Below are 21,910 nucleotides of genomic sequence, written 5' to 3' on the forward strand. Positions count from 1 at the left end.
TGCAGTTCCATCGGAGGGAGCCTGGATTGCTCCTTGTGAGGACAAATACCCGTGTGTCTGCACTCAGCAACAGCAGAGATAAAGAGGGGAAAGCTGGGCTCAGGGCAGAGCCTCAAGGAGGGTGGTGCTGCAGAGTGCAGTCGGATCACAGCTTGGACAAGGCATGCACATGGCAGACAGCAGCTCACTGCGCTCTGAAGCGCGTCTCTGCAACCTGCTCTCAGTGTAAGGGGAGAAGTGGGAAAAGAGAGAGATGGAATCGAGCACAAGTAAGCCCGATACACAAAGCAGGAGTGAAATCGGGCCTTCTCTAAAAATCTGAAGTTTATTCATTAGAATTCAGTGAAAGGAACATTCAGTTTAAAACACAGTCAGTACATTAAAAAGTCGAGAGGATGAGTAGCAACGAGACCAGAACAAAACAGAACAGCCCCGAACCTGGCACCTGGCAGGGCACAGGGCAACACACAACCGGGCCAGATGGGGCTCCCTGCACAGCCACAATGGGGACAGAGGGACAGAGCTGGGGCTGTGCAGCTTCCTTAGAGCTCGTGGGCTCCCCTCAGTTCCTATGTGCTGCGTGCACTGTGGGCCCCGGGATCAGCTACCAGGAGAGCTGCAATCCCATCCCCGCTCCATCCGAAGGAACCCCAACAGTGCCTGTTTGTTAAGAGCCGCTGAATTAAAAGACACAACAGAGCCCAGCATTTCAGCCTGGAACTGCCACCTCTGCTGGTGTTGGCTCAGGGGGGGGTTGAGGGAAGAAAGGACAAATCTGCTTTCAGCTTTTCAGCATTTCTTTTTGCACACAAGTGCTGGGCATTGTTCTCTGCTCAGCTCATCATCACGACCTTCTGCAGTTATGTCAGCCCTTGCACCCCACACAGGGCTGCAAACCCTGCGGGGGCACCGAGTCAGGCCAACAAAGCAGCACATTCATTTCATTTAACATAAAAATAGTAATAAAGGTCCACATTAACTAGTGTTGGCTCTGAGCATACCCAGAGCTCTCCTTTTGGTTGCGACCCCTAAATTCAAGGCAATGTTGTTCCACTCGTTCCCACATCGCCCCACAGCAGCCAGCAGCACCTCCTGCCCTGTAACGGCTGAAGGGGACTGAGGAGAGCCCGGTTTGGGACAACATAATTGAAGCACACAGAAGGAAAAGCCCCAGCTGAAATCCACACGGGTTGGGTGTTCATTTAAAGACAACCAACAATACTTTGAGGGGGAAAAAAAAATCACCACGGTGCACAAATCCAGATTGAAAACAAAGCTAAGAAACGGGTGACAAGAGTGACAAACCAGTATCAAAACAGACGTCCTGGCGGTGTCCACACAGAGCGTGCAGTGGCAGTGGATTGGCTTCTTGTTTCCAGAGCTGCTCCTTCAGATGACGCTGAACAGCACTCTGCACGGGGCTGTGGGGAGCAACGTGGGTCTCTTGCATTGCACAGGCAGTGGCAGCAGCAGTGACAGCAATAAACTGCTGTTTCTCCATCAGAACTGTAAACCGCACCGTTTGGAAACGCGTAACGTACGTAAGTAAAAGAACAGTCCGTAAAATTTCCCCGTGAATATAAAATGCAAAACTATACAAAAATAGATAAAATCGACCGTTTTCTTATGCGTATATAAAAACAAACAAACAAACAAAGTCCCCAAAACGCAATACAGAGCTACTTGGTAGGCTGACCTGGTCAGGGGTTGATCGGCAGCAAACAGCCCCGACCCACCTCTCCAAGGCTTTGCCTGGATGCACTGAGCTCCATGAGGTTTGGGGGGGTTCCTCCGTACCTGCTCACCCCGAGCTGTGTGCCTCATTTCTGTCTCCGCAGACCTCCTTAGCACAGGAATTACTGCTCTCAAGCTCAGGTTCCTTGGGTAAGTCTCTATATTACCAGGTTAGAAGACAATGGCGTGAGGCAGAAATGAGAAGCTGCAGCCCTCAGTGAGCGGTCTGACTGCATCTAGCTCCAACGTGGTCCAAGGACTCAGGTGGGAAATTCCTCCATCACATTTTTAGGAAAATCATGCTCTTTATGAGGTCAGCATTGGTCAAAGAGCTCCAAGAGCTCACAGCCCATAAGGGTGTCCTCCCAGGCCCCCGCCCCATACCACAGAGCAGCCATGGGGTCCCATTCAGTGGGACAATAACTTGCTCTAAGCACTCCCTATGACACCAAATCCTCTTCTGTTTGGCTTCAACAAAGACTGGCCACTAAGCATTCCCAGTCATCAATAAACAGCCTGGTAAGTCAGAGAAAGGACGGAGGACCCCCCCTTAAAGCTTATCCTTTCATTTCAGGATGCACTGCTTCTGAAAACAGGTTAACACCACACGAGGAAGAGTATTTCCCCACTAGTGATGATGTGTTAATTTGGACTATGCAGTGAGAAATCTCTCCCAAAGCCATAGAGGGACAAGATCAAGATCCAGGAGCTTCTATTTGCACTCGAATTGTAGTCCTTTTGTAACTCCCTACTAGAAAAGCATGGCAGGAAGATCAGGTCCTACCTATTCCATAGCAGGCAGGTACTATAGAAGCAGGAATATGTTAGGTACTGAAGTCCAATCTATGGCAGTGACAATTTACAGACTAGGTAAGTATATAGAAAATTCTTATTTCTTTGGGTTAATGGGGCAGAATACTCCAATAAATTGTTTTCAAAATGCTTTTAGAAACCTCATTTTAAATCAACAGATACTTGATTCGTTTAGTTCAAATCAAATTAAGAGGAGAAACCTTTGGTATAAAGTCAGATTATCAAGTCTTGGCTGTATTGCTTTCACATATCAGAGTCTAGGAACTGTTGTCCAATAAGTCTTCCCACTACGTACCTACAACCAAAATAATTACTACAGACATGCATTTGCAACTGAACATTCATTTTAGCACTGAGACACTTTCATCCTTCACCAGAACTTTGGCAAAGGCCGCATCATTTACAAACAAAACACTGCGCAAAACCCCTTTGAGCCACAAGATGCCTTTGGTGACACGCTAAAACGAGATCATGGTTAGAAATTACTGTCAGAGGCCACTGTGGAGGCCAAGCGATTCCAGTGAGCACCTATTTGTGTTGTGACATCTCTGGTGTTGCTAGTGATAACTACGGGATCCTTTCTTTGGGATCAGCACTGAATTGCAGCAGAGCTTGACTGGGATGCTGGGATCCAAAGCTGAGCTCACTCTGAGCAAGAGGGAGTTAGGAGCATTTGTTAGGGGATGCTCATGGCATAAACACTGAAAAACGAAGGCTTAATCCCAAGGACACACAGATGGGTCTGCTTAAGCCTCAGGAATCTGTTCAGGAAACAAACAACAACATACATATAAGTGGAGCTGCCAATAAGGAATTCTGGCTTTGCCTTTCCCTGTTCCTTCACAGACATACAAGGACTGGACAGCAAAAAAGCCTCATCTCAACAAGAAATAATAAGACCCATTTTGCTTACAAAAACAAAACAGAAAAGCTCTTCATGCCTCGGTACCCTACAACTACAGCAACACCAGGGAGCTGCCCACGTTTCCAACCGCAGCCACACGTGTACCTGGGCCGCAGGTGTGGGCAGCAGGCAGTGAGCTGCTCTGGGGCAGGACTCAGCTCCAAACCAGCACCAAACTGAGCCCTGCCATCCCCACAGCATGCCAGGCTTTGGAGAAGGGCATCATTGCACTATTTCCAGTTTGTGATTTATTTAACCTTACAGCCTTCGCTGCAAAGAGAAGCAGAAAATAGGCAACTCGGGTAAAAGAACACCTAATTCATCGGGAATGAAATTACAATCAGTTGGACAGAAGTAGGAAGAAGTTTTGTAAACCACAGAAAGGGACTCATAGAATATCCCAAGTCAGAAGGGACCACTACAGATCATCAAATCAGACTCCTGGCTCCACAAAGGACCACCCAAAACATCAGACCTGTGTCTCAGAGCACTGCCCAGACACTTGTTGAACTCCTGCAGCTCTCAGCCTTGCCCACCGCCTTCTTGGTGCCCTGCCTATGTTTCCTGAGGAGTCTGTAACCTCCCACCACAGCACACCAGACACAGGACTCTTCCCACCAGGTTTTGCTTACACCAATGATGTAGCAGCTCTGGGACCGAGCCAAGGCTTCTAGCTCTTCTTGCTTGTCCCTTACATGGAGTGTGTTGGTGCAGAAGCATTTCAGATGCGCTTCATCAAAACCAGCACCTCATGGAAAGAAGGATCTCAGTGGCATGCAGCCCCTCCAATTGGGCTTCTCCCCTCAACTTCAACACTGCCAGCTTGCACTACCAGAAGAGGGTAATAACCAGAGGGCTGTACCAGACCAGAGAGTCCATGACCCAGGCCCCAGGTTGGCAGCAGACTTCCTTGTGGGAAAGGGTCTGGTCAGCATGCTGGGCCCTCGGTTCCACTCAGAACAGAGTCCCCTGTGACAGTCATCCTTCTGCTGTTCCTGGCAAAGGAAGTTTTGGTGTTTGTGGGTGACAGACTCACTCTACAGAACCTCCTGGATGGATGTTCACCAACGTCCTCACCTGCCTCTCTTAAGTTCCAAAGCTGCAAACCTATTATGCAGCAGCACCTGGGAAGGTGGGGGAGTTGCCAGACACCCTGTGCAGAGACCTGTTTCCATTCCTCCCTGTCTCTTAGGTCCTCTCCTGCCCCATGGCGAGAAGCTATGACTCTACGAAAGGTCCCCTGCCACAAGCCTCTGCTCTGGAGCTGATCAGCTCAAGGGAAGGTTTGGTTTAGAGATTAACGTGCTGCAGATCAACAAGGACACTGAGAACACCTTCAGGAAAGATGCCGGCTCTGCTCTGCTATCCTCAAACAGGTGTTTCCAAGAGCTCTGACAACCTCAGAACATCGGTTTCCTACGCTTGTGTTCCTTCTCCACCTTTGTTCAAAAGAGGAATTAAAAAAAAGAAAATCAAAAGCCTGCAGCAATCTTCGGCATTTTTGTTCCCTCCAGTTAGAAGGAAGAAGTTGTGAAGCCTAATTTAGGCTGCGCTACATCCTGTATTCCAATTAATAGAATACTTTCCTCGTATGAGTTTATGTAAAGAAAATCAACACAAAATGTAAAACAAAAAACAACACAGCAACTTTACAGCTACAGGCCCAATGCAAATTTAGCTTATTTCACAGAAGTCGTACGCTTGCCCTTGGCCTGGGAGAAGCTGGGGATGAGGCACGAAACATAGGAGAGGCTTCAGCTGGAAATTACACACCATGAAGAGAGACCATGATAGAAAAAAAGGGACTGACGCTTTGTTCTTGAAAGGGAATCCATCAATACAACATCTCTCTGCATGCTGTATTCTTGAGCAAATTAAAGCTAGAACTGGAAAACGTTATCAGCACGCACACAAAAACTCCTACTTCCCTTTTGGGCAGGAAAAAAAAGTTACAGCGAAGTTCCCCTTGCAGCTGAATTGCCTCCTGTCCTTGCTCTCAAAATAACCCGCGTCCTTCCTCTGCGGCTCCCCAGATTAAGGACAAGATGGAAGATGTTAAAAGTTCGTCCAAAAAAAGAAAGAGAAAAACCCCAAGCATTTCACAAAGAAGAAACCCAACTTCTTTTGAAAGCTTCCCCAAGACGTGTTCCCCTGACTGCAGCCCTGGAGACTCCAGGAACTCAGCCCGGCCCTATGCTGAGAAACCCCAATGTGGGAGAAGCAACCGCTCACAGCCAACTGGCACAGCAAGATGGGTCACAGCACGGCAATGCTCCTCGCTCCTTCACATCTGCCAATTGCTCAGCTTCTTTTTTTAAAGGTGATGGTGCCCCTTCATCTGCAGAGAACAAACCTGCCGTACTAGAAATGGGTCCATTTCCAGGTTTTATTCTAGCAGCAGTGGGGTTGTGCACTGGGGCTGCTACCACATTTTGCATCGTGTGTTGTGTTCGAGAGTGGTGGATAGCACTGGAAAAAAAAAACAAAAGTGCCTCAGAGTTAATCTATGAACCTAGGAGGCTGCTCTGCACCAAACCAGAGTACCCACAGCAGTGCAGAACAGCAGCAGCATGGAGAATATGAACTGCAGCTGCAAGAGGTGTTCATCTTTGTTGGCCTGGTTTGACATAAGCCACTCATTAGTGTTCACTTTCTCTCTCCCCCTCCCCTCCCTTTCCAACCCTTTCCCCACCTCCCAGCCACCCAGGAGGAGCTATTTGGCTCCCATTACATTCACTGCAGTGCTCAGGCAGGTGCCAGGTAGTGCGTTCCCAGGCGCAGCTCTCGCTTTCAGCAGCTCCTTGCCGGCATTCCCGTAGCGCTCCGCGAAGCTTTTTAAGGTTTCAGTGTCATTGCTGTCGTGGAACTGGGGCATTCCTTGGGTGACGCCAACAGGTTTGCACTTGGCTGGTTTCTCTGGGGACTGGGCAAAGCTGATGCTCTGCGGCAGCTCCGGTTCCCCCAGCGGGAGCACACGTGCGAGCTTTTTGGCCGGGGCTTCTCCGTGATACCTGCGTGACCCAGACGCCTCCTGGGGCAGCCTCGGGTCAGGCTGCAGAGGTAAGTTGGATGGCCTGACCAGGAGCCTGTTTGGCTCCAGATCTTGGGGCTGCCTCTCCAGAGTTTCTCTGGCACCGCTCCTTGAAAGGGGCAAAAAGGGGGGGTCTGCATCTGACTGTTCAGACGGTTCCCAGCTGCTCTGCATCCCAGCAGCTGAAGCAAACCCCCAATGTTTGATACCCCCAGGAGCCAGCATCCTGGGGGGATCAGCATCGTACTGGAGGTGCTGCAAGCCTGGCCAGCTCAGCACACCATTGGCCTCCCCACCTTCAGGAGCTGACAGTTCTGCCTCCTCTTTGCTCCTGCTCCTTCTCGCTCCATCTGAGTACTTTTTGTCCCATTTTGACCACAGCTGGCAAGGCTTAAGGCCGTTCTTGGAAACCTGCAAGTCTGCAAGTTCAAACTCCAGGCTCTCCGTGTCGAGCGACCTGCTTCTTCTGTTAAGGGAGAGTGGTGCTGGCATGGCAGGGCTGAGCCCATGCAGACGCAGGTGCCGGGGCAGGCTGGCAACCCCCCAGTTGCAGCTCTGGAAGGAGGCCTGGGGGTACCCCAGGAACATTCTCTCGTCACATTCAGCAAATGACTCCTTCTGCACGTAGCTCTCATCAAAGGCCTCAAAGGACGCAGCCATGTCCTCATCAGCATTCATCTCAAGGTGCTGTTCACATTCACCTTCCCCTTCCTGCTCGACATCGACAATGTCAAACGTGACCATGGTGGGGAGGACGGGGAGATTCTGAGTGAAGGAAGAGCCAGAGTCAGAGCTGCCCAGGCTTTCCGACAAGCTGGAGAAGAGGGTCCCACTGCTGGTAAACTCCACCAGAGCTTGTGAGAAGCTCATGGCGTGCTCAGGTTCACACTCACGGTCAGCCTGGGGCTCTCTGCCGGCAGCCTCCACGCCACTGTAGTGCTCGGTCTGCGAGCAGCCCTCATGCTCCAGGGGTCTGTGGCTGGGGAACATCCCCGGTTTGGCTGAGGCTGCACTGCCATGGAGGGACCCCCCAAACAATGCACAGTCTGGGTCAGAATCAAACCCTGGGTTGTTCTTCATGAGCTGAATAAGGCAACTTCCTTGGGCTTTTTGGCTGTTGTAACAGTTCTCTGGACACAAAGGCCCAGGAAAATCATTCCACTCTGGATTTTCAGCTCTAGCCACCAAAACCCCACCATTCACACTTCTGTTCAGAGCTTGAGAGGCAATCTGCTCACTACCAAGGCAACTCTGATTTTTGCCAATCAAGTTGGCCGCTTTAGTTTTACATTCAACATGCTGCTTTTCCCTGGGACACTTCTCTTTGCTGGGAACATCAAGTCGTTTCAAGGCTGGCTCCCTCTGCAGCTCCCAAAACAGCAGCTCTTTCTGAATGGCAGCTAGCCGCTCTTCTTCTGTTTCCATAACTCCCCTCTTCTGATCCATCATCTGGATCAAGCCCTTCTCAGCAGGGAGGCAGAAGTCCAAGAAGTAGCTGAAGATCTCTGGGTGAGAGACTTTGCTCTCAAACAGGGATTGTTCCCCATGAGAGGGGCTCATTAGTGTGTCATCGGGCTCGTAAAACTCATAAAGTGCATCGCCGCTGTAGCTGTCTCTGGGAAGACGGTCCTTCTTGATCTCACAAAGTCCATCCCCAGACTCATCCTCTGGTCCTGGTGTGGTGGAGTCGTAATATCCCTCATCGCTATTAGGCGCGGACTCTTGCTGGTCGCTCTGTGGTGTCAGGAGCTCGACCCCATCCATTGCCCCACTAGCATAGGGGTGGACCTCCCCCTCACGCAAACCACGCGTCTCCAACTTGCTACTCACTGCCTGCAGTTCAGGACTGCTCACAGCTGGAGGCAGTGGGGCTTCGTAGCTCCTGCCCTCTTCAGCAGTGCTGTCCCATATCTGCTGGAGGTACTCCTCCTCAGACATGGCCATCTCCTCCCCACCTCCCTGGTAGGTGACGAGGCATGGACTCCTTTTAGCAGTGTCTCGGCTGCGCTCCACAGAGATCGTGCTCTCAGCAATGCTGAGGATGTCAGGCTCAGCAATGATGTCTCCACACCCTGTGAGGGAATCAAAGCTCTTCAGGGATGTGACGTCTCCAAAGAGGAGACTCAGCTGGTCTCCAGAATGCAATGAGGGAGGGTCGTTGTCTGCTAAGTCTGGATGAAGAGCCACAGGGAGATGGCAGTAGTTGGACTCCGTGTAGACAACAGCATCTACTTCTGATTTTGCATCCAGATCATCCTTGCCCCCAGGCACTGCCACCACACCGTCCTCACAGCTGCCCTTATCAGCATGGAGCCAGTCTGGCTCAGCAGCCTCCCCAGAGTCAGCTGCTGTGTGCACCAAGCAGTTATCCGCTGAGCTCCCTGGGCAGGCTGCAGCAAGTGGGACAGATCCAGGTCCTCTTTCCTCCACAGCTCCAGGGGTTTCCACTTTCACGCCCTGAGCTTTGCTGGTCTCCTCCGAATCCCCAGGCCACTCGGAGAGCTCTGTTTTCTCACACTCAGCAACCTTGCTCTTACGGTGACGCCGGATGCTGTTCAGAAGCCCCTTGAGGCCTTTTTTTGGTCTGGGGAAGGATGACTTGTCTCCATTGGGCTTCTTCTCATAGCCCTCGATACTCCCTGGCGGAGAGCCATCCTGCCTGCCAAAATCAAACTTGACGCTGGTGTCTATGGCCACGTGAACGCTTTGAGAGCTTGGCAGCAGGCAAGGATGAGAATCCCTGCTTCCATCGGAAGGGCTTTCCAACTGCACCCCACTGCCCTCATCATATGCAGTGCCGCTGATCCCATCGTGGGTCTTACTTTTACTAAGCCCCTTTTTAGAAGCTCCTTTCCCCTGGCCTTTGTTTCTGCTGCTGAAGAAACTCGGCAGTGTACATATACTCCTTTTCCCTCCGAACAGCTTGAAAGCAGTTTTCTTCAGTTTGCCGGAGGGTGCCTGGGGCTGCTGCTGCTCTGCAGCCATGGCTGAGGCATCGCCCTGCTGGGACAGGTGCTCAGTGTTCTCCTCTGGCTGCTGCTCAACGCCCTTGCACTGCCTGCATGCTGCAGACTGCGACCAGGTCCTGGCAGCCTCCTCTGTGCAGCCTGTTTCCATGGCAGCTGCTCGGTTCGCGTGTTTCTAGCTGGAAACAATGGTGGCAGAGTCTTCTTGCAGGCACAGGGACCAAAGCATCGTGGCTGATCTAAAGCAAAAAGAAAGGAGAGAGAGATGAGGAGATGGCAGTGGGTGTCCCATACGTGTAACAAGGCACAGAGCAACATCATCACCTGCAGCTACAGCTGTTTGAACCCCACACACAGACGTCATGGTACCAAATCTTCTGGAAGCCACCTGTAACCATTTGGCAATAGCACCACATCACAGGGACAGGTAGACCTGAGTCCCAAGCCATCTTAATCAGCCTCTGACCTTTATCAAAGAGACAGCAGGGTTCCGCTCTGTTAACAACTGCCCTTCAGTACAGAAAACACGGGCACCTCCAAAAGGTAGAGGGACCGACACACGACAAGCTCTGCTTGCAGCCCTCCCAAACAGCACAAAACAACAGGAAGCATCTGGACAGTCAAGCTTTATGGTAACTGTGCATCCAGCAAAAGCAGCCATTTACCATATTGTGTTTTCTTCACTAGATTTCCATTGTTTGCAACATCATCTGTCAAGCCAGATAAAACTGCATTAAAAATACTTCTTATAAATCACCCTGATCAGATTATCTCAGAAGCAGAGAGAGGTAGGTTTTCAATTCCATCCTGGATTGATGTTAATAGCAGGAGAAATAAAATAGTGATATTTCTTTTCCAGAACTGAGAATGGAGAAAATAAATCCAGTGAGAATTGTAATGCACTGCTGAGCTGCAATACCTGAGGCTTAGCTCTGACCAGTCCAAGGCCAGGAAAGCTTCCCACAGAGCTTGCCCAGCGATCTCAATGAAAAACACACCCAAATGATGGCCTTCCGCTCCTACCACTCATGATGCGAGGTTCGCTCTCAAGCCTTGGGAACCTGTGCAAGAGTAGCACAGCATTTATTTGCCTCTATAATTAATGATAACCCTGGTGTTCACCCTCCTCGCTAAAATAAGCAGCTTGGGAAAACAGATGGGGAAGGATGCAACTGTGCTCTGAATGCTGCATGCTGACCTGCCCTCCTGCCTGCAGTGGGGGCACAAAGCCCCAGCGCAGCCGGATCCCAGCTCGCTGCTCCCAGGGGCTGTGCCCATGCCTGATGTTTCTGTTGGCTGCTCGAGCCCTGCGGGTACAGAGCCAGCTGGAGGTAACGGAGAGCAAGGCGTAAGTGGAATTCAGGCCTGCTGAATATAACCGTGCTGTGGGTGTGTGTCTGACACAATTCCCTGACAGCAGCCAGCAGGATGCACAGCTGGGACCTCGCTGCATGACCCTGAGCATGGAACAGCTCCAGCACTTACCTGGGAGGCTGAAGACAAGGGGATGTATTTACAGCCATCACTGACAGAGGTGGATTTAACCATGTCACACAGCCCTGACAGTACAGTCTGCCCTTTCTCTGAGGCTTCCAGGGCCTCCCCAGGGGCCAAACAGTGCTTCTCAAGCTCTAACAAACAGCACTTCTGCACACCCAAAGCCTTTCTGGGGTGACTCCAGGATTCTTCTGGATCCTCCCCAGAGAGAACCATTTAGATAGGACCAATAGAAAATAGTACGCAAACATTATATACGTGAATTGCTAAAGTAGTAGAAAAATGAAACAGGAACAAGACTTCAATTTGAAAATTGAATCCCTCTGGCTCCACATCAGCACTGGCATCAGTAGATGCTCACTGCTGTGACCACACAGCTATTTATGGATGCCAGAACAATACAGTCACCAAGGGCAAACACCAGTATTGATGGAAAAAACGGGGTCAGAAACAAACCTACAAATCACAACAGTAAAACACAGCTCTTCACCTGTGCCCAGCTCCCTGAGGCAGCCAGGGGGGATGAGGTAGATCTGGCTATATTTGGGGTGACGCAGCTCGCAGCTTTCTGCTCTAGCTATAGGTAGAAGAAGGGCATGTCTAAAACTGCAGCCGGTGCCAACAGGCTGACCTGGGCCAGAGCTTGGGGCTCTGTTAGTGTACAACCATGACAAAGCACCTCTGCCAACATGCTGCTCTACTGGGATGCTATGATTCTATACTAGGGACAACTTCCATCCTCCCCAGCACCAGCTGAAGTAGAGGCCTGCTTTGTCCTCAGCTGGGATCTCAAGACTTTTAAGAGCATCCATGAAAAGGCATAACTACCTCAGCATTCAACAGAAATAGAAATGAGGTGGAGGATGAGAATCTGCACCTAAAAGACCTGGGAAAACGTCCCTGCTTTATCCCCTAAACCGACCACAGGCCTTAGGCAGCTCATCAAGCCTTTCTCCTTCATGCAGACTGACACTGCCTATGGTAAGCAGACTGCTAAATCCCTTCTTTGTGCTGCACCAGAGATTAGCTGGTGTGAGTGACCGACGGCCAGCAATGGACTCACCCAACTCTTCCTTGGCTGCGTGACTTACAGCAGGGCCAGAGCCTCCCAGAATCCCCCCATGGCCCCTAATGCAGAGCACAGCACATCACTACCCTCATCCCTGGTGGGGGCAGCTCCACAGAACACACCCATTCCCTGCTCTACAGAGGAGCTGCACAGCTGGGCTCTGCACAAATCCTCTCAGACCCTGACGACTGCCATGAAAACGTCTGACTGCACAGAAACACCACAACATCAGGTAGCATTCATCCAGACTCTGCTTTCTCTTCCTCTACATCAGAACAGAGACCTTACAGAAGAGCCAGAAGCACTGAAACCTTGTGCAACAAAACAATACCCTCTCCTGCAGCTCACACGTGGACAGGTGGGAGCACACGGGCAGTACAGCTGTCGGAATGGGAGGCGGACACTCGAGCGTGATCAATTAATTCTCACAGGCATCAGCAAAGACAAGCTACGATCAATTAATTCTCATCAAGGAACCAGGCATGTCATCCTGATGTTACAAACGGGAGACTGGGCATTAAATTAAGGGACTTACCCAACTCACAGGGGAGCTTGTGTCTTGTCACCAGGATTAGGATGCAGAAGCAGTCACAGCAAGAGCACGGATTTCTGTAACCCAGGATAACTGCCCAAACGCTGCTTGGAGGGCTGGTGGCAGATGAAGCATCCCCTCCCTCTAACTCACAGGTTGCTCTTGTCTTTAAACCACTTTCCCCAGCAGCAGTCTGGGAAGCACCGGGAGTGTGAGCTGCTGACAGCGGCCTCCTCCAGCAGGCCACTTGCCATACACCACAACACCAGGGTTCTTTCTCCCTTCTCTCTGAGGAACATGGCACGGTTACCCCATGCTGGAAATGCAAAGATGTGCAGAGCAAAGCTGGCTGCAGTGTCACAAGGGCTGCGTCCCGCAGGACACCCAGAATAGCTGCACGCCTCACTAACAGCAGGCAACACCGGCCGGGTCCCAGCTCTGAATGGGAACAAGCCCCATCTGTTTCACTGCCCATACAATGGTGCAGAGTGATGGAGACAAAGGCACAGAGAAGCACACGAAGCCCCGTGCAGCAGGAGGCATCTGACACCAGTCAGAACAGTGGGTGGAAGAACCAGAGCGAGCCACGGCTGACACAGCGCAGCAGCATGGCAGGATGCACGCCTGCTCCCGACATCTTCAGGTAACATGGAGTGTCCCAGCAGCATTTCACCACATCCTGAACTCACATACAGACAAAAGAGATCCACCATCCTCAGAAGGGTCTCAGCTGAGGCGCAGGGAACTCGCTGTGACCCTGCAGTGGGATGGGTACATCCGCAGGGACCCAGTCTCCCTCCTGCTGCAGCTGCGCAATGCCTCCCCACTGACCCCACTAACCACATGGGAGTGTCCCCCCAGAGCACTCTGAGCCTGTCCCAGAAGTCAAAAGCCCCGAGAATCGGAAACCATCTTCCATTTTCCAGAGTAGTTTAATCCGTGGCCATTTTACACATCCTTTATCTTACATGTTGCTGCTTTTTCCTTCTGCAGCTTTCAACCCACTGCATCCTCATCCCTCCATCCCCACATGCAGTTCTTGTTCCCTAGGCCGAGCGAACCCTCCAAACTCTCCCTATACAACACGCTCTGAGCTCCCTGAGCCATCTCACAGTGTTTCCCCGTGCAACAACAGAAATCAAAGCCTTTGCAAACAGAGGCAACAAGAAGTGCACGTGCTGTCCCGTAGCCCCAAGCACGCAGAGCGCAGCCCTGCACCACCAGGACAGCACGGCCAGGCTCCTTCCATGAGCCACCCATGGAAACTCCGCTCCATCTCATTCCTCCAAGCTTTGCTTACAAACAAGCAGCAGCCCTTTCCAGGACACTCCTGCATATTCATGCCATTAATTCCTCAGTTTACAGAGGGATGTTATTGCAGCTGTCAATACCGACAGGCACGGAACTGCTAAAACGTGCTGCCTCTATCCTCAAATAAACTGTAGTGCTAACCATTTTTGTTACAGTACAAACAGCGTGCGACAGAAAGCGTTTTGTCGGGAAGCCACGTATTAATGTCATTCTGTCTCAGAAACAAAGACAACCCGAGCACTTCAAAGTTTCCATCCCGAGGCCCGATTTAGCAGAAGCTTTCTAGTTGTAAGACTCCTTTACTCAGAGCTGTGATTTTCTTCAGTTGTTTTTCACTGCAATAATTACAGCGACACGCAGCACCACGTGGGCACGTATCTGTGTGCCTGGAGCCAGCGCTGCGTGTCCCCTCCTGGTGTGACCACATCCACAGCAGGACGTGCTGACCCTCACCCCCAGCAGGGTGTAATTAGCGTGCTGTATTTACATACTTCCTTGTGACAGGCTGGGTCCTCTGCTGGCCAAAACGTTACAGCTTAGGTGGACACAATGAACTTATGTGTGCAGCAAGGCCTCGTTTTTAAGGAGAGAGATGGGCCGCGTGCCATTCACCACCAACCTCAGCTTTCCCCCATTTAGAGTTTCCATCTCTCCTGTAAGAGAAAATCACCTTGCGTTTTGTTATGTGCTGCCACCAGGCCATTGGGTTTGGAGCACAGTGACAGGTACAGAGAGAGACGTGCTGGCGGGCAAATGTTGCTGAACACCTCTCTGCACCAGCACCAAGGGAGCAAGAAGACAACAGCTGTGCAGCACCCAAACACCTGAGAACACATCAGAGATGCTACCAAAGCAGCAGCCCCCTCAGCTCACTACGACCTCACCTTGCTGCAGGACTTCAGCTTGACCAAAGCAGACCCACAGTACCACAGCAACGGAGGCGCAGAGCTTGGGATGAGCTGGGAGCGCAGTGCCTTCCCCTCACACAGCCTCCACCGAGATCACAGCCGCCACAACTGCGAGTAGTAACCACATGAAAAACAACACGCAAGTGAATGCTTTTACAAGATGAGTGTAAGTTTAACAGCTCCGCCTGAGGAGCGCACAACGCCTCCATTTAGGCTGCTATTGAATTAGAAGGCAGAGCCCTCCCACGGAGGCATTCCTGCGCCTCTCTCCAGCTCCAGCCCAGCTGTCTGGTTGCCTGGCTCTGCACACGCTTCTGTCCCTGCTGTTCTCCATCACCTCGTGGCACACAGCCTTCAGCTTCTGGATGTGGAAGACGGAAGCCTGGCGAGAAAGACGATGACAAACACAAGAGACGCACCCAAGAAAAAAAGCAAAGCCACCCAGTTTTGGTGGGAAGGCCTTTGGCTTCGGGGGTTCGTTGTTAACTGAACACCAGCGCTGCTCAGCAGCTCCAACAGAAACCAGCCCTAAAATGCAATTATTTCAGCCTTACAAGACGCCACGTGACAAGTCCGATTTCTATCTGAAGATACCTGGATTATCCAAGGTAGGGCACCAGCACTGCATCCACTGGGACACGCTGGATGGGGAGGTGAAAGACAGCTGAGAACGCAGGCCCACATCTGACAACACAACGCACCCTGCTGCTAAGCCCTTGTCCAAAGTCTGTCTGAGGACCTCAGAAAACCCATGGGGTCATCCATCCCTGTCAGCAGGAAACCCCACCGCCGTTCCTCGATGTGCTGCCACCTCTGGGAGCCTCGCTCGGCTCTGCAGGAGGATGGAAAGATGGAAGCACGGGGGCACGCTTTGCCCTGGAGAAGCCGGGCCTGTTGTGCCGCCTTCTCCGCGAGCCGCCCGTGGAAATGGTCAGAGGAAAGGCTTGGACGGGAGCACGGCAGCTCCCAGCGGGGCTCGGCGAGCCCAGCAGCAGCACGGCCCGGTCCAGCCCCGCTCCCAGAAGCGGACCCCGGCGCAGCCCCACCTCAGTCCCCCTCCCACGGACACGCCGCCCCCACGCACCCGGGACGGCACCGCCCGCTCCGCAGCCCCGGCCCGAGCAGCTCCGAGTCCCACCACCACGCCGGGCTGCAGCCAGGCCCCGGGCGCCGCGCTGCGGGAAGCGCTGTGGAGCGGACCGGCGGGGCGGAACGCCGAGCACGGAGAGGGGAGAAGGCGGAGCGGCTCCGTTCGCCGTTAACCCCAGGGGCCGCGCCGAGGCGCTGCGGCCTGCCCGCCGCCACAAAGGCCGCCTCGCCGCGCTCCGGCCGCACTTACCGACGCGCTGGGCCGCGGTCGGAGCTCGGCGGAGGCACGGCGCGGTGCTGGACGGCCCTGCCCGCCGCCGGGAGGGACGGGGCGGCGCCAACGAGAGCGGCGGGGCCGAGCCGGGCGTGGCGGCGGGGCCGGGCCGTGACGGGGCGGGCGGACTCTGTGACACGGCGGGGGCGGGGAGAAAGGCCGCTTACCCCCAGACAGCCGAGCTTCGTGCCGGCCGCGGCTCCGGGGGCTCCTCGCCCTCAGCTGAGCGAACCAGAACCACAAGGAGATGCCTCAGAAAGGCAGAGCGAGCGGGTGGAGCCGCTGATGCGGTGCCTGATGTTCGCAGCACCGCAGGCTCCAGCCCCGCTCCTGATCACAAAAGGTCCGGTAATTAATAAAGATGTGCAGCTGGCACAAGGGCCACCAGCTGGTACTTGTTTGGTGTGATTACTGTGAAAATTGCGTTTTTCGCCCATTCAAATACTCAGTTTTATTCCGGATGAGTGGGGCACCCATTATGACACTCATTATCTGCCTGCGCCTGGACAGGGTGGGAATGGTGTGCCCCATCTTCCCAGCCCCACAGACCACAGGCACAGCTCGCCTGCTGTGGAAACCCTACAGCAAAGGCTCAGCTGTGCTCCCCTTCCTACAGCCCAAAAACAGAGAACTTCCTTCTCCTGGATAGAGCTTGAAGATCACACAGCCCTATCAGCCTTTGCACAAGAAACTAACTTACTCTTCTAACACTGGAGATGAATTAGTGCTGGACAAGCCCCTGGGGGGTTCGCACACAGTACAAGCTGACCTCAGACCCTTCAGAAGAAGGCCTGGTGCTGCTCAGGGCAGCCTACAGCCTGGAGAATCACCCCATGAAGTCCCCATATTACACCTCCCAGGATGTCAGGGCATTGCAGAGTGAAGTAACAGAGTTCACAGCACCAGCTGAGTGCCCAACGCAGTACATACAGTAGAACAGAGAGCTACAGAACTACTGCCTTGGAGGTGGAGAGTATCTGGCATGAGCATCCTGCTGCTGGGGCACTCGTGTGAGCAGGCTGGTAGAGCAATGACTTCTTGTGGTGTTAAATCCTGCCATGGGAAGAGGCTGCTTTATGTTGACTGGAGGAGAGGAAGACCCATCAGATGAGGCAGCTCCATTCCATGCACGCAACATGCAATCACTCCCAACACCACAGACCGATTTCCAAAGCATTGTTCAGCTAATCTGAAGAATGCCAAGCTTTAGGGACTTGGATGCTCCCCCTGAGAGACTTCCTGCAGCCTAATGGACACTAATGAATAGATTCCGCATCCTTTGAAATGCAGGATGTACCTGTGTTTTGCAGACAGACACCTGTGCAGAGCTGATGCCACGCTGACGTTTTGCAGGAGCTTAATAGTGAGCAGGAGTCTGAAGCAAAGCAAATGGCCCCACTCTGACAAGGGTGTTTGGAAATACACACTCTTCCCTTTGCCTCCATTTCAACAGCAACACTGGAGTAAAAGAACTAGCAGTTAGCAGAATATATCCCCAATGAAGGCAGCCCAGGCTTAACAGTCACTTCCAGATGACATGGGCTCAGCTTCTAGTCTCTTCCATGATCAGTCTAACAATATGTTACCCAACAGATCACAATAGTTCAATCAAAACGTTAGCATGCACTTTTAATTACCAAATCCTGCACGATCGCAGGCACTCAGCCAGGTGAGATGCTTCAGCCCTCTGCAGTAACACGTCTCACTTTTAGTAAGAATAAAATGATATTTAATGATACTCCTTGAGCAGAGAAATGGGGTTTGGGACTTCAGGGGTTTTTGCCTGGGAACACGAACTGCAGCCTCCGCCCGAGTCACCTACAAGCACTGCCACTGGGGAACAGCGATTGTGTTTACCCAGCGTCAGGGCATGGCACAGGGCTGCAGGGGAAGTGATAGCCGCACCTAGGTGGCGTTAGGGCACTTGAATGTGGCTGGAACAGCCTCCTGCTGCTCTCACCAGGCTGCACAACCAAGGAAGTACCTTAAAAAGAACCTCTCATGGCAGCAGGTCTCACACACAGCTGAAGCTATGCTGTGAGGAACAACCTCCAGCTCTGCTCAGATCCTGCTCTGCCATCACTTTGATATGCCTGATGCATAGCAGGAGCTGAAGACTCCTGGTTTTCTCTCCTCCTTCTCTTACCATCTTTCCATACAGGTTTCAGAGACACTCTGGAAGCAAATAAAAATCCAAAGAAACTGTTTTTTAAACCACAAATTCGTATCTCTTTTGTGCTGTGCAACAGCAGCATCAGAGCTTTTAATTCAGGCACTCGGCATATCTCTTGGGGTAGGCATCTTCCATGGCGTGTCCCTGCTAAGGCTGATGTTGGAGGTAGCTCACCAGCACTGGTGGAATGTCCAGCTCTCTGAGGGTGTGTGCACAGCCAGCCTGCTTCAGGATGTGCCTCACCACCAGCCTAGACTGAGACATCAGGGATTTGGGATGAGCTGTGGAAAGAAAAGGAAGGAAAAACATGAGCGTCGCTGCAGACCTTCAGGACGCACAACCCAACCCCGCTTCTCCTCCAGCTTGTGCGGTGTCAGCAAAGGGAGAACTGATGCACCTAAAATCAAGTGTCTTTGCTGGGGTTGGTCACGCTCACAGTTGGCCACAGGGCATTTTTGTGGGAGTTGGATATAAAGAAATGTTTCTGATTTATACTGAAATAAGTGCAGTTTTCCCAGACTTATCCAGCACAGAAAGATGATGGTAAGTAAGCATCAGAAAGGAGAGGAATAGAGCAAAGCAGTACTTGTATGTTATGTTAAACAGGTAAACCAGCCTGTAGAGATACCCACGTGCCCCAGATCAGCACCAGTGGCAGTAAGAACACTCATTTAAAGTAGCTTCGTGAAATTGCTCTAAGCAGCAGTGAGGTGAATCCAGCTGGGAGGAACTGCACAAACATAATCAGCCACTGCACCCCAAAGACCTTCAGTAAGGCAGCCCGTCTCCAACAACAGCCAGCAGTACAAACTGATGATCTTTGGCAGATATTATAAACAAGTCCTTCCATGACATTCCCTCCTAAATTCCAGCAATTTCTTTTGGGGGTTTTGTGAGGCAACATGCATCTGAGCTATCACGTTTCATTACTAGAGGTGGACCTGTCCTCTGTAAATTCGTTACATCCTCATTCTTAGCATGCTCCCTATTGGAGCCTTTTATTGCTGTTACTGTGAAAACCACAATCACTGGGGGGAGGTAGGAATAAGTGCTCAGAGAAAAAGAATGATAATATTCAAGAGTTTAAGACCAGAGAGACTCATTCTCTCAACTAAAGCTGCAAAGAGGGTCAAAGCTTGCAAGAAAATCTTGCTTAGGCTGATCTCTCCCCTCTCTAAGGGGAAACAAAAATAAAGTGAGGGGTGATCTGAAGCAACTTGCCCCCAAATAAGCCTTGGGGCCACACACACAGGTTACCTCTTGCCTGCAACAGCAGATCTAGGCCCTCGCTACCAGGTGCTATCTTCTTGATGTTTGGCAAGTACACATTGGCTCCGAAGTCAAGAAGCAGCTTGATGAACTCACGCCGGCAGCTGTGCCTCAGGCAGATCTCCAGCAGAGTCTTGGGCTCCTTGATGCGTGCAATCATCCTCTCATCCGTGCAGTTGTAGTTGGGATCGGCACCATGGAGCAGCAGCAACCTAAAGCATTCCAAGTGCCCATAGACAGCTGCGAGGTAAAGCGGACCGGAGCAAGCAGTGGAGTTGGCAGCCCACTCAGGCACCCTTGCTTGGACATTGGTCTCAGCACCATGTTCCAGGAGCTGCTGCAGGATCTCAACGTTCCCATCCCTAGCTGCGGTCAGCAGCGGTGAGCAATTGTTGTAGATGCTGCCAGAGGGACCAGCTCCTGCCTCCAGCAGTGCTTTCACACACCCCAAGTGGCCATTGCTGACTGCTGTGAAAAGCGGGGTTTGTGCCTTCACATCCAGGCTGTCCACCTCTGCCCCATGAGACAGGAGGACCTCCAGGCTCCTGAGGTGGCCCTTAGAGGCAGCCAGGCGAAGTGGGGTGCTGGGAACGCCCCAGCCACTCCTGCTGTTGATGACTCTCTTGTACCTGTCTTGGTGCAAGAGCTTGTCAAGAGTTTGGTAATCGTCTTCAGACACCGCTCGGTTCAGCTCCTCACTTTCTCCGTTATCTTCATCTTCTCTGGGCTGGAGCATGGAGAAAATCTTATTGATGTCCATTAAGCTCATTTTTTTTGTCTGTCTTCTGAGCACCACTTTCATTGTAAGCAGTAAAACCTGATGTCTACGGGACAACAACAAAGGTGAGAACCAGTTCCCTCTGTTACCACCCTCACCTTTCCATTATTATTTCTTACACATTTAAGGGAGATTCTGAAAGAAACCTTCTGACACGCATACCCTGCTGCCTCCACAGTGATAAAATCCACGCTGGTGAAGCATTAAGACTGAAGACATCTCTGTAGCACTCAAGTGGGCCACCTCCCTCTGAAACGTTGCGATCAACAATGTGCCAAAATAGATGAATTTGGCGCTGAAGTTCAAAGGCTGCATGGGCAAACTCGGTTCTCTTCATTTAAGCCACTCAGCACTTCAGATTACAGCATTACTGCTGCCCCCAGAGGTGGTAAAGGGTATTGGGGCCGCTCATGGGGAACTCAAACCCAGATCTCAGGAAGGCTTCTGAACGGCCACAGACTTTTGTGAGCATTCTGCACCCGGATGGTAAATAAAACTACCCATTTTCCCTCAGAAACCTCCCCACCCAGCTGTGCCCCCATCAGTGCTTGAGGAAAGACCACGTGGAACAACAGAATTTATTCTGCTTCATATTGAGCAGCACTGCAAACAGCTTCACCTGTAGCTGCATTTCTGAATATCCCGATATCTATGGAGTACTGAGATGATCCAGGAGCTGACAGCTTTACTGGATGTTGCTCAACACACACATACAAGCACTCAACTTTTTACACCCAGTTGAGTTTTAAAGGAATTGAATTTCAAAGTAGAAGGACCGAGGGTTTTCCATCAGCCATGCGAGAAGAATGGAGGGGGCACCTGAGAGTGCTACACCCAAGCCAGGCCCAAAGCCTGGGGATTTGCAAGGCCCAGCCCTGTGGCAGGGTGGCACCAGCACAGAAGGATGCAATGGAAATGCTGCCTGCCAAGGACAAAAGAATTTCTGGTAGCATTGCAACCCTGCAGTAGCTGAGGTTTCCCCACAGGAGAGGCTCCATCTCCCCCACCCTGATACAGCAGAGAGCTGCACTGAGCAATTAGCTCTGTTCTGCAAATGTGCTTCTGCTGGTAGCAAGGAAAAGCCACAGGAGATGTGTCCCACATCAGCCTTGGATGGAGAGGAGCTGTGAGCTCGGAGAGCTCCCCAGTGCCAAGTCACCTCAGCAGCTCTATTTTTGGGTTAAGTAGAGCAAGTTGGACAGCAGCTGATGAAGGCAAAGCTCTGTTGTACTTCCACCTGTTATATTAACCCAATCCATTTCTGTAGAAATAAGTAGAAATATACTGATATTCATTAGACACATTAATACCAAGCACTGGGGCTTTGAATCACCCGACCAACGCTTCTAATAGTGTGTGGGGAGGGGGAGTTTGAGGACCTGAGGCATTAGGGTTATTAGTCCTGATCCAAAGAGACAAAACCAGAGCTGTCACCTCCTGAGCTAAAGGAAATCATTCACCACCTGTGGACCCAGAAAAGAGGCTACGGCTAGAGCTGAAAGGGACAGAAATTACAGAGTTCATACTCACACTGTTAAAGTTCTGGCTATCAAATTACCTCC

At 51.7% G+C, this 21,910-nt stretch overlaps 2 protein-coding genes across 5 annotated transcripts; both read right to left on the bottom strand.

The window, feature by feature from the left end:
- Positions 1-306: 306 nt before the first annotated feature.
- AMER1 (APC membrane recruitment protein 1) lies at positions 307-16,425 on the bottom strand. Of its 4 annotated transcripts, none has more exons than XM_072335751.1 (3): positions 16,296-16,425; positions 6,183-9,687; positions 307-5,920 (listed from the first exon to the last, which is right to left on the bottom strand). In XM_072335751.1, the coding sequence occupies exons 2-3, from the start codon at positions 9,597-9,599 to the stop codon at positions 5,843-5,845; spliced, it is 3,495 nt and encodes a 1,164-aa protein (XP_072191852.1). In that variant the 5' UTR covers positions 9,600-9,687; positions 16,296-16,425; the 3' UTR covers positions 307-5,842. The 4 variants fall into 4 exon arrangements, with proteins under 4 accessions (XP_072191852.1, XP_072191851.1, XP_072191855.1 ...); XM_072335750.1 differs by lacking the exon at positions 16,296-16,425 and adding an exon at positions 16,105-16,237; XM_072335754.1 differs by lacking the exon at positions 16,296-16,425 and adding an exon at positions 15,850-15,907.
- Positions 16,426-18,365: 1,940 nt separating this feature from the next.
- ASB12 (ankyrin repeat and SOCS box containing 12) lies at positions 18,366-20,436 on the bottom strand. The gene is made up of 2 exons (XM_072336180.1): positions 19,559-20,436; positions 18,366-18,582 (listed from the first exon to the last, which is right to left on the bottom strand). The coding sequence occupies exons 1-2, from the start codon at positions 20,370-20,372 to the stop codon at positions 18,449-18,451; spliced, it is 948 nt and encodes a 315-aa protein (XP_072192281.1). The 5' UTR covers positions 20,373-20,436; the 3' UTR covers positions 18,366-18,448.
- Between the last annotated feature and the right edge of the window lie 1,474 nt (positions 20,437-21,910).

This window comes from Excalfactoria chinensis, chromosome 4 (assembly GCF_039878825.1).
Source record: "Excalfactoria chinensis isolate bCotChi1 chromosome 4, bCotChi1.hap2, whole genome shotgun sequence".
NCBI classification, from domain to species: domain Eukaryota; kingdom Metazoa; phylum Chordata; class Aves; order Galliformes; family Phasianidae; genus Excalfactoria; species Excalfactoria chinensis.

Bases quoted from the DNA above. Each gene is read 5' to 3' on its own strand.
- AMER1 (XM_072335751.1), bottom strand. From the start codon at position 9,599: ATGGAAACAGGCTGCACAGAGGAGGCTGCCAGGACCTGGTCGCAGTCT. The intron at 5,921-6,182 runs GTAATGGGAGCC...TTTTTTTTCCAG, and splicing joins GCCTGAGCACTGCAGTGAAT to TGCTATCCACCACTCTCGAA.
- ASB12 (XM_072336180.1), bottom strand. From the start codon at position 20,372: ATGAAAGTGGTGCTCAGAAGACAGACAAAAAAAATGAGCTTAATGGAC. The intron at 18,583-19,558 runs GTAACCTGTGTG...TTCTTTCCACAG, and splicing joins TCTGCTGTTGCAGGCAAGAG to CTCATCCCAAATCCCTGATG.